This window comes from Genypterus blacodes, unplaced genomic scaffold (assembly GCF_046128005.1).
Source record: "Genypterus blacodes isolate CSIRO-AG114 ecotype Tasmania unplaced genomic scaffold, CSIRO-AGI_Gbla_v1 ptg000128l_1, whole genome shotgun sequence".
Classification (NCBI taxonomy): Eukaryota; Metazoa; Chordata; class Actinopteri; order Ophidiiformes; family Ophidiidae; genus Genypterus; species Genypterus blacodes.
This window is the reverse complement of record NW_027466930.1, coordinates 460,951-473,437: the sequence shown is the minus strand read 5'-3', so window position 1 is coordinate 473,437 and position 12,487 is coordinate 460,951. Positions and strand designations below refer to the sequence as shown.

At 48.3% G+C, this 12,487-nt stretch overlaps 1 protein-coding gene across 7 annotated transcripts in view; it reads left to right on the top strand.

Moving 5' to 3' along the window:
- Positions 1 to 12,487, top strand: part of nlgn3a (neuroligin 3a) — a 77,588-nt gene that overhangs the window by 39,458 nt on the left and 25,643 nt on the right. For all 7 annotated transcript variants that reach the window (XM_076162871.1, XM_076162877.1, XM_076162874.1 and 4 more), the window contains one exon: positions 4,132 to 4,317. In XM_076162871.1, the coding sequence (XP_076018986.1) occupies positions 4,132 to 4,317 (186 nt within the window). The remainder of the gene's footprint in view (positions 1 to 4,131; positions 4,318 to 12,487) is intronic.

Below are 12,487 nucleotides of genomic sequence, written 5' to 3'. Positions count from 1 at the left end.
CCTCCTCTTCCCCTCCACTCCTCCCTATCCGCTCCCTCCATCTGTGCCTGTGTAAGCCCGCTCTTTAGCTCAATAACAAGCTTTTGCCCTCCCCTCACCCCGTCCCACCCCCTGCCATTACTTTACACACATTCCATTATCTGTGAGACGAGGGCTAAGAGAGACGTCTCGGGGCCGGAGCGATCATTATCGTCACCTCTTTCCGCTACGTTGTGACTTATCGCCTACTGTATGGGAAACAGACATTTAAATCATAATCAATAGGACGCTATCAATGCCGAGAGACGCGGCTAAAGGAAATCGCTGCCCATCACCGCCACGGCTCAGCTGGACTGAGGAGACCTTCAGTTTACACCCAGATAGTGATGTTCCACATATTGATAACAGATGACCACTGCGGGGAAATGCATTATGTGGCATCACGTTCATGCTGGCCCTGTTTATTTATTTATTTATCTATTTATTTATTTACTTGGGGGGTCTCTCTGTGACATTCAGCTAATGCAGTTTGTACACGTGGTACTTTGCAGCTGCAGTAACCACAGGCCAAAAGACTCAATAACACTGAGACTCCCAGACAGGAACTTGACTCAAAAAAACAGTCTTTACTTGCCAAAATAGGTTCAATACCCAGGTAATCAGTCAGAGAGATCTGTCAAGGTTCAGGGAAACGAGCAAAGATTGAACAAACAGGAACATTAGACACGAGGAAGGTTGCTGGAAGGCTTGACAAACAGGAAGTGGCACAAGGATAACGAGGGACAGGTGCAGCCGATCAGGACAGGTGAAGTTAATCAGGACAGGTGCAGCTAATCAGGCCAGGTGAGGCTAATCAGGCCAGGTGAGGCTAATCAGGGGCGGGGCTTATGGTCAGACAGGTGGGAAACACACACACACACACAAGGGCAGGAAGTGATCTGAAACGAGAGCAGTATTCCTCCCGGCCTGGTGGATGAAGCTGAAGCGTGACGGCAGCAGGACGGTGTCATTACATTAACTCTGTATACATGAACTCACCCGGCCGCCCCAGAAGTTTGCTAAGGCGGGGTCGTTTCCCACGGCGACAGCGTTTCTGTGTGACAAGGACACTGCGTACATGTGCAGCCTGACCTGGCTGAGGTCAGCGGCGGGGTCGTGTCGGAGACGTGACTGACATAACAAATCTCTTTCTCTGTTGCTGCAACACGGAGAATGAACCGCCGCATGGATGTCCATACACTGAAATAGCAGCATGTCAGCGTCGGACAAAAACGGCTTTGAAATGCAAAGACGCATCATGTAATCAGTCGGGGACAAATTACAGCTCTAACATGGAGAGAAAGAGCACAGAATCACTGTGATTACCTCATACACTTTGTTTCTGGGGAATAAAAAAACACAACTCTCATGTGGATGTCAGGCTGATGTGTGTAGGCAGGTTAGGCTCCATATTTGGAGCTCTTTGTTTCAGCTATTGAGACAAGATTGAAAAGCTCAGTTTCCTCACATTATTCCAAGCAAGAGTTGTAATTAAGATAACCTTTCTATCCAACTTTATACATGCATTCATGTCGGACGAGACTGCAGAACGCTAAACAATGACAGAATTTCCCCTTTTCACATCTAATTCCTATCTTAATTTTTAGTTATTGTGACTCATTTATAGGCAAAACGTCCCACATTTCATACATTTTGTTACATAACACTTGAATGCAGCACGTACATGTATCATCATCCAGGAATGTCAAACGCATTTAAACAAACCCAATGAAATATTAGAAGTTCTGACCTGCAGCCAACACTCCCAAGGACGTGTGTAGGTGTGAGCTGTGAGCTGTGAGCCCATAATGTTGGTGCTCATCAGGGTCCATGTGCAGCCAAAGCCCACGCAGCCCAGATCAGCCCGGGATCAAACATTTAAGATACTGGAGAAGAAAATTAAAGGTACAGAATATTAATTATTGGAGTATACAGTCATATTTACTTCATATCTGAGGGGAGCAAACAGAGCCCGGCGGGGTTGCACAGGTTGGCAAGTCACGGCCCTGGAATGTAAAAAATGTAAAGAGCGCCGGCGAAAACACAATGGTCTTCCGCAAAAGTAAAAACGGAAATAACCATGCATAAAAACAATTACTTTGCTATCTTAATTGCTTTCCAAAGAAAATACTCGCCGCCACCTTTCCAATTAAAACATAACCAGCAGCTATATTAGATGTATTTTTAAATGGCGCCCGCGGCGTGTCTTGTTGTCTAAGATATTGGATTCCACCTTCTACATTTTAATGACCAGATTCATTTAAAGAGGCAGAGGGAGCGCCGCGGCTCAACACAGGAGCAGAATGACGTCTAGAAGCCTTCAGATGTGTTTATTCTGCCGGCCAGGACAGCCCAGCCTCCATCATTTACATGTGGCCGTTTGATTACGCCTCATGTTACCACATTTAATTCATCATATTCGCTATATCTTCTTAATTAGGGTAACAGTAACACGGAGGCCATTTTACACGCAGGTGTTCTCACATTTGCTAACCCGTGTGCGATCCGCTTGGTAAATGAGGTTGATTCTGGGCGAGTCACGTCTCCACTCGACCCAGCACCCCAGAGAGGGCTGCAAAAACTGTTGTCCTTTAGTGATGATGAGCACAACCCTCATCTCTCTCTCTCTCCCTCCCTCTCTCTCCCTCTCCTTGTGTGCCCCTGCTGCCCCCTCCTCCTCTGGGATGCGTCTGAAGGGAGACCATCTGTTGATCCATTTGTCATTGCGTCACTCTCCCTGTGCCGCTGCCTCTCCCCTATCGATAATCAGGGCTTCGCCTTTCACTCGCCCGCCCTGCATGTCGCCACCAACAGGCACTCAGATGAAGCCAGCGCACGCTGTCGGCACGGACCAGGAGGTCGCGGCCTCTGTTAGTCTGCAGCTCAAACACCGAAATGAAATGATCTCTATACATATGCAACATAACCTCATAATGAACCCGAGCAGCTGCTTTCTAATCTCTGTTGTCTAAAGTAAATCATCCGCGCGCTGACAAAGCTCTCACTGGTTGACGTCACTTGTCTCTTTCTTTCGCCGTTGCCGTTGTAAAAACTATTCTGTTTCCCCACAGGACTTAAAACACAGAGTGCTTATCATTATGTGGAGGCACAGACCATGAAATAGATGTAGGAAACGACGCTGAGATGTTGAAGGAGCATCACTATATTGAACAGCGGAGTCTCGCACGCCTTCACCTCCAACAGATTTGTTACTTCTGGAAATGTCCGTCAATGTTGCTTCTAAGCGGCGGCTTGCTTGGATTCCACGCGTGTCTCCCGGCTGTCACCTCACGTCCAGGTCCAGGCGTTTGATGGACACAGAGTCCACCGTGGGGACTTAAGGGGGTTTCTTGACTTTGATCTTTCTCGCGTGACTCTTGATTACCCATCATTCAGCGGGGCCCAGGCCCTGGAGAGCTGCTGGGAGAGGGTGGAGTGTTAACATGAGCTCTGGTGTCCCCAGGAGAGACTCACTGTCCAACTCTGGATATTATAGCCGATTACAGAGACACGGCCGGGAACTCAGCTTGATGTGATGCGTGTTGATTGTAATTATTCAGCATTGAAGGAGGGAAGTCAGGTGATAACCAGGTCACCAACGATGAGGAGGTTTTGCAAATGATTGTCTTTCTTATCACTTCCTGGCCTCTGTCCATCCCTGAAGTTTTCATGGATTTGTCAGATTTTCATTAGGTGCTGCTCAATACATCTGATGATGGGTGTTCACCCTGGGAGACATGGCATTGATTTCCCATAAGGTGCAGATGACATGTGGTCACACACGCTCCTATTTTACCAACAGCAGTGTCATCCAATAAGTCACGATCTCACCGCTGCTGTCCTGCAGTGTGATGGCGTCCATACCAAACTGGGATGAGGTCGCTCTCTGCACATCACCTTTTGTGTCGCAGGGGCACGTGGAAAATTAGTTTTCCATTTCTTATCTGCCGTCTGTGATGTTGTAGATATGTGGACAACCAGATTCTTATTTGGTCAAATGTGATTTATTTCTCATTATCTTCATTCATTTTCGAGTTTGGTTGGCTTCCTGTCGTCTGATCTTTCTGTAACTCCTTATTAATCTGTATTTGTGTGTGTTTGTGTGTGTTATAGGCTTTCTAAGTACCGGTGACCAGGCTGCTAAAGGTAACTACGGCCTCCTGGACCAGATCCAGGCTTTGAGGTGGATCAGCGAGAACATCGGCTTCTTCGGCGGCGACTCCAACCGCATCACCGTGTTCGGCTCCGGAATCGGGGCTTCCTGCGTCAGCCTGCTCACGCTCTCCCACCACTCTGAAGGTAAACGGGAATGTGTGTGTACAGCTGTGCAACCTGTGCCTCCTGATGTGCTAGACAGCTTGGCATTAGGAAGTGATGAGCGTGTGAGTTATTTATCTTCCATGTAGTCTGTCTTTGCACCATGTACCAACTAATTAGCAGGTGTTTGCATTTACATTCTTTATTTTCATGTTTACTATTCTCTGAAATGGAAAGTCTAGTGCAGCGTTTAGTCTTCGCACGCATCTCAGGTTGCTTTCAGACCAGCGAAGGTGTAACAAAGTGTCAAAGCAGCATAAGGGGCTGCCTTGGTGTGGGCGCGTTGCTACAGGCGACAGGTAAAAAGAGAAAATATGAACCATTAAGTCCAGCGTGGAAGCTTCTAAAATGCACAGACACCACATGGCGGTTTGTTCTGCCGTCCCGCATTTCCACCAGCGCGCTCTGCGGTGAGCGCCTGACGTCCCGCTGCTTTGCAGATGTGCAACATTTGTCTCAATCTGAAAATGAAACATGTGGGTGTTGTGTTTTATTTGTAAGAAGGTAAGAAGGGACAGCGCGGAGAGACAGGATAGCCCCGGTCCTTCCTAATGCCCGTGAAGAATGATGTTTATCTGCCGGCTCGTCTAATGCAGCTGCGGCTTGATTTACCGCCCGTGTTGGCCCGTGTTGGCCCGTGTCTGTCCCAGCAAGTACAGCGTGCGTGCTTAACCCGGACACGCAATCAACATCCCTCATAAAGCTCCTCTAATGCATCATTGAGTTAAGATGGAACCCCGCCGTGGTAGGTGAGTTCTTGGAGGAAGCTCCCGAGCTCCTGCGGACGAGCCGCTGCGTGGAGAACCATAAAACAATGTCAGTCTCCAAATTGCATCCTGCGGAGCCAAATGGACACCGCATCATCATTAACCCAGAGTTATTACAGTCAGTCACGTATTCATCCGTCACGTATTAAAGCCGCCTGTTGTTTCCCACCTAATTGACAGCGGTGATGTATCTGTGACGAGCCATCAGGATATTGAAGGGTGTTTACATCTGTCCGCATTGTGTACATGTGGGTAATACTCCAAATGAGAAATCTTAGCCACTCTCCTCGCCGCAGGTTGTCACTCTTGCATGGCGTGTAAACAAGCTGCAGACACGTCACTTTGGACACACATGACTGCAGATAGAACACAGGGCTTTTACGTTACACGGCACCGCATCTCATTAAAAGAAACGACTCCTGCGTCTGGCTAGAAGATTTGTCTTTGTTGTAGATGTGTGAAACTATTAATGGCCATAATTGACTCCACACACACACACATATACAGAGATACACACACACGCTCACAAATCGCTTTCTACTCTCCAAGCAGGGTGGAATCTTTGTTGTTGCGTTTCAGATGTGTGGACCACCGTGCATTTGAAAGAGGTCACTTTGTGCTGCACGTCTTCCCTCCCCCATTACGGCGTCGGGAGGATTTGCGATGTGTTTTGCGTTCTCCAATTTGCATTAAAGTGTTACTAATTGCCTAGATTTCCTCTGATGAATTATGACTGCTTTTGGATTGAATTTTTACCATAAATGCCTTTTTTATTCATACTCCATAATGCTACGCTCCATGTAGCATGTTATTATACTGCCAGTGAAACCATCTCCTCTGCCTTCCCCCGTAAATTGGATATTACCGGGTCTGTTTTTTTTCCCCCCTGAATGGAAATGTATACCCCACTGATGGGAGGGAGAAAGAGAAGAGCAAAGTAAAACTTGAGGGATCCTCGGAAATTGAAACAGGAAGCATCCTATCACGCCAGGACTCTCGCTGCGAATGTTCAAATGTTACCAATGGCATTCAGATTTCACACAGTCTCTCTCAGAGCTCAGATTGTTATAATTATATAAAGTTTAGGGCTGGAGTGGGCTGCAGGATGTGACAGGAAATCCAAGTGAAGCGGCATCTCTCTCTGTCTCTCTCTCTCTCTGCACCTGCTTTCACAACCTCCTCTCCACTCTACCCCCCCCCCCCCCCCCTCCTCCCTCTCCCTCTCCTGTGGTCTTAAGGGGATTGAAACGAAAAGTGGTGGGATGGCTCGGTTGCCGTGACGACGCCGTAAACAACAAAGAATTCCAAGTGCGCGGATCTGCATAGCGGAGAAGATTGAGGGAGCAAAAGTCCATAATCAAATCAATCCCACGCCGTGGCGTTTGCACACCTGGTTTCAGGTGGCGTCACGTAATGGATTTGTCTAACGATTTCCTCTCCGTGTCAGCAGAATGTTGGGCCCTATATTGAGTTTCCTACTTTACACTCTGAATAGGAATTAAGTCAGACACGAGACTGTAAACAATGCGTGGTCGCTCCTCCCCCGTCTCATGATTCTGACTCGCCCTAAGAATAAGAATGCAAATCTATTACTCACACGCCGTCTCCAGAAATAGAGGCAGTGTTGTCACGGCGGAGGTGGGACGTGCAATTTCTGCTGCAGAGTTTCAGTCGGGGAGGATGTGATGGCAAAGGGAAAAGGATTCATATGTCTGCACGCACCCAAACACACACAAATAAACACACATACAGTATATGTACAGCCAGCCACACAAACACACACACACACAAACACACAAATATTTTCTTTCACCTGCTGCTGAGACGCGGGATAACAAGGCCCAGCTTAGAAATAAAGGAAATCAGCATTGACACACTGTTCTGGATCTCCCTGGTGTGTTGCTGTATTTAATGACAGTATTCCCGCTCTTACTGTACACAGTCTGTCATCACTGCCTACAGTGCAGAGACTTTCTATCTGGCAGGCACTCCTTTTATGCCTGTTGGTGGCAGAGTGACAACTTACTTCAGATGCTCTGTGCTCCTCCTGAAGCCTATTTAATAAGCTGGTTCCTCCTATATCATCCCAGCCCTGCGGCCCCTCTCTGTGATTGCCTGCTCCCGTGGCCTGGCCTGGGTGGCGTCTGAATGTGGGCGTGCCCGAGAGCGGCGCTCGCAGGGTTACAATCTATCACCCAGATCCTCCCCCTTCTGGTTCACGCGGAGGCTGGCCTGGACATCCTCTCGTGACGGCCGGATTTGAGAGCGCCGTCCCTCCGCGGCCGCCTCCATCTAATCTCACCCTCGCAGCATCCATCTGTCTCCCTGCCTTCACACACTGTAAAAGTGTGCGAGGGACACGCGCTCTTTCCTCGTGCCTGCGTGTCTCTCTCTTTGTCCCCCTCTCTCTCTCTCTCTCTCTCTCTCTCTCTCTCTCTCTCTCTCTCTCTCTCTCTCTCTCTCTCTCTCTCTCTCTCTCCCTCTCTCTCTCCAGGATCGGCTGCCGAGTCTGCAGCATGTGTGGTGTGTTGCTATTAATAAGATGGCTGTCTTGTCGACTGTGTGGCACGTAATCTAGCTGCACATCTGAGACTTTGGAAGCAGAATGGTCATTAAAAGCACAGTCTCTCTCAGCGGGAGAGTTTTTTGACCAGCCTATTAAATGTAGCTCAACAGTTGAGTTCCCGCAGAGGGAAATCTCTCCTCTGTCGTCTGTTTCTTTGTTTCAGACAGAAAATGGCTGAAGAAGTTCAAAAGCGAGGACATTAGCTAATCCTGTATGTTATTATCCACCTGCCATCTCACAGGGAGTGATGGAACTTGCAGATTTGTTTTTTTCCCCTTTTCTGGCAAATCTGGATGATACAGAGGTGAGCCGGCTTGGCTGCACACCGACAGAATACCAAGTAGCTAACGACTCAGGCATGTTACGCTCAGCTTATCGCGGTGAAGATGCAGCATGTGTCTCTGTGCACAAACTTACAGTACGCACGCTGGATATCTGTGCACGAATCCCAGCTGCTGCCCTAACATGCGTGCACGCTCCTGTGTACGCGTGGGGGAAGGGCTAGTTGTGGAGGCGGTGAAGGTCGTTGGGTTTCTTTTTTTCTCTTCCTGTAAGCAATCAGGCTAAAAGCTCTGCTTCTGAGGAAGTGCTCCGCTTTTAATGGAACGTCTTGGACATTAAAGACAACTAGTGTGGAGGATCTCTCATGCCAATGTCAGCTTTCATTTTTATTAAGACTTCTGGGTTATTGAGAACCGTAAATGTGCATGTTAAATGCTGGGGTTTTATTACGGCGGTGCAATGAGAACCAAGGCCTTTTAATACACGGCATCATCTAGAAAACACTGAAGCCTCTTGAACTGTGAGCTCTGAAAGAGCAGCGTGACAGGTGCTGTGCTCTCAGCAAAGAGTAAGAATCCATTTCAGTGTGAAGGATAGTGAGAGAAAGTGTGCTTTGTCGGGTGTGAGGACGTGTGAGGATCAGGAAGGGAGAGCTTTTTCCTCTCTAAGCAAACGTGACAAAATAAGTTATTAATGGACACGTTCCATTGGAGGAAGAAGAAGAATCTGATTCATTCAGTCATGCAAAGTTCCTGTGTGATGCCGCAGTCGGAGGAACTGGTCTATTACTAAGCAATTTCCTATAGTTGATAGGATGAGAATCTAAGGCTTCCATTAGAGTGCCTGCAGTGTGATGCAATGATTACATTCATTGTCCCTTAGACACAGAGTGCCTTTTCTTTATAATCAAGTGTGGTCGACCATGTCCAGTCAGTGGCTTTGTTCTGACTGGACAAATTATCTGAAGGCTCCATGGCCGGGAAAAATAAGCTTTCAGTGCCCCGAACCTCCACACACACACATCAGGAAAGCTGGAGCTGATGAGGGGCTGATGGACTTCTGCACACCTGAAGTTTGGACCTTCTGCTGGAGAAGATAGACTGATAGAAGTACATCAATACACTAGTAATGAGATGAGGGTCAACACATTTCCCCCGCAGAGTTCATTTAGGAGAGAATGACGCGTTGGTCCGTCTGTGTATGGAATGCGTCACTCTCACAGGCTTCACACAGGCGCGTTGTAGCTATGGGTTACTGAGCGAGATGAGGAGGCCACAGCTGAGCTTCACCTTCAAGAAGATTCCTCCCATATCATTCGTTTCTCTGAGTTCTGGAGGTTAAATGTTGTAATGAATGCTAGATATTTGTGGAATTCAATCAAGTCATTCATTGCCTTTGATCTTTTGTCCTCTCCAAATGAGAGTTTCACAGAGAATTCTTCAATTTTACCTTAATTTTTTCATTCAATCAATCGTCTTTATTAAGAAAATGAAGGATATTTATGAAATTAATTTTCCTTTCACCAAACAGCTTTTTTATTCTCAACATTTTGTGACTTCCACCCCCTCTGCTTCATTCCATTTTTTCATTTTTTCTTTAGGTTTTTCTTTCCTTTGTACCACATTGTGAACCATTTCCTCTCCTGTTTCCAGGACGGAACAAATTTGGTTGTCATGGCGCCGTACTGATTTCGATTCGCAAATAATTGTACATGACGACTGCGCTGCTCCTGGCGTGTATTTAACTGGTGGACGTGTGCGGGAAGGAAACCAGACTGACAGCATTGTTTATTGCTTCTCGCATCAATCTGCCCACGTCAATCACGCTGATACGGCGATGTCGTCGTATGATTCTATACCGCTGTTGCCACGAGCGCCTAACCTCTGACAATCACTTGACACGTACACGCGGGCTTTTCGCCGTCCTTTGAGGCAACAACACAACACAGATACATGCAGTAAATGCTGCGGTAATGTGATGTGCGGATGTTGCTGAGGTTGTTGCTTTTCCTCCAGATACCCACACGTAATCTCACCGTAATGAAAACGCCTCCTCCATTTACCCTGTGCTCCAGAGAGGAGAAGGAAGGCCAGCAGGTCATATGCATGCAGGCTGTGTGCGTTTGCGCCATACATCAGCGCCTTAACTGTAATGTTACATCTGGCTTTGACCTTTGAAAATGACACGTGCGGGTTTCCTCTCAGAAACGAGACCCCTGGGACGTTCTCCTCCCGGAATGCCCAACAGGCCCCGCACAGCCCCACCCCCACCCTTATAATGTCAGCGCTCTGAGGTCTCACTCACTCGAGCTGCTACCCATCTGCCGTCTGCGTCGTCTGCCTGGTTTCTGTGGGGATCGGGTGTCCGGCCGTCCGTCCATTAGCGGTGGATCCTGAGCATCAAATGAAAAATAGGCCCTTCGCGAGTACGGGTGCGATAATGTCACGGGGAAAAGGTAGCTGCATATAACCACAAACCACAGCCCGGGGATGTTATTCATACAAGGAGCAGCTGCCATTGTTGTGCAAATGGAATGTGCTTGAGAAAAGCGGGGACAATTGTTGAAAGTTCAATAGAAGCCATTTCTGAGGCGTCAAAGCCATTCAGCGGTTCAACAGTGTAAAGTTATCGGCGTGTTTAGGGTAACAGAATGGCTCCATTTCCAGGTTTTGATTTGATGTTATGCTGAAGGGTGTCTGTGCATCTCAGGGTGTGAAAAGGAGGCCTGTATGGAAGACGAGAGGAGGCCGATGCCGCGCCTTGTCAGGTGCCGTATTCTTCCACCTCGATTGACAAGAACGATAATTAAACCGATGGGATGGCGTCTCTGCGGGGCAGGAAGGCTCGTATTTATTTACGCTGACTACTCCTCTTTGTTGTCTGCCATATATCGAGACCTTGTGTGGAAAGAAGCAAACAAGTGGCCTATGTGCCATTTCGCTCTTTGAACAGCAATGCCTTTGACTTTGGACAAAGGAGACAAATTGCTTTATTTTTACAAAGCAAACATGGAGGATTACTAACCCAGTAAAAGGTATTAGTATGTTTTCAATTTGAAAGAAATTGAAATTGGCCTAATTTAGAAGGCAAATGTCTTTCTCTCTCTCTCTCTCTCTCTCTCTCTCTCTCTCTCTCTCTCTCTCTCTCTCTCTCTCTCTGCGACCCACACGTTTGCTAAGACGAAATGAAGCCAAAGTTGCATTGAGCAGGAGAAGAAAGACAGGAAGCCCTGCAGAATAACAGGTGCGGCTGTGTTATTGCAGCAGGGACGACTCCAGTGAGGCTGGATGGACATTCAAAGCTGGCTCTCCACAAAATGATCTCCCGCTGGGCTGTCCATCAGACGAGCGGCGCTCTACCTATCCCCGGCGAGAAGCGAGAAGCGGACGAATGAAGAATTGATGAATGGCTCAGAAAAAAAGTGAAGGCGGTTCATTCAGGCAGCTCGGCCATCCGTCCGTCTCTGCTGGCAGGAGGCAGTTGGGCCTGTAAAGGAGAGGGAGTTATAGATGTGAGAGGAAGTCTGCAATAGCTCAAAGAGACTCGTACAACGTCGATACGCACAACTCTACGAACGAGCCACATTTGACACACACACCAGCAGTCTGGCCGATGTTTTTCCCCCCCGATGATACGTCGAGACTCATCCGACGACGTACGGGCGAAATAGGCCTTTGGAAGCTAACGGGAGCTGATGAACGAGGCGACTACAGAGCGTGTCAGCTGTTGATGACCCGTAATTCCCCCAGTGAGGGCGCTGGCGAGTCCGTCGCTTCAGGCGGAACGCCATCGATGAATCACGATCTTGATAAATCATTGTCGAGGGCGCGTTCATACGTAGCGTAATGGACATTGGCGGCGGCGGCGGCGGTGGCGAGGGAAGGATGAGTGCAGCTTCTGTTCTCTTTGAGGTTATCAGCCTTTAGATCAGTCACACAGATAGCAGCAGCATCACTTTGCTCCCAGACTGTCTCGCCCCTTTCCTCCCTTGATTGGTCTAATGACTTTGCGTCTGTCTGTCTGTCTGTCTGTCAGTCTGTCTGCTTGCTACCCTCGCCATGACTCCCCCGCTCCTCCAGCCTCTCAGACATTTTCTCATAGCAGCTTCTTTCTTTTTCCACTACCCACCCAATCTCTCTCTCCATCTCTCTCTCTCTCTCTCTCTCTCTCGTTTTCTCTCTCTCTCTCTCGTTTTCTCTCTCTCTCTCTCTCTGTCTCTCTCTCTCTCTCTTTCTCTCTCCCTCTCTCTCTGGCACCAGTGTAAAGCATCCATTATAGAGCGATGCATGGGTGTCTGTGTGAGTGGAAGAGAGGGAGAGAGAGATGGAGAGAGGGAGAGGGAGAGAGAGAGAGAGAGAGACTTGGCACTCCTCCTGCCCCACCTGCAGAGGAAGCACTGACAGCTGAGCACTGGGGCTCATCTCTCCCTCCGCCTCCTCCGCCCATCTCCACATCTCTACTGACCTCCCTCCTCCTCTCACACCTTCTCTCCCTCTCGCCCTCCCTTTTATTCCCCGTCGTTCCACACACACACACA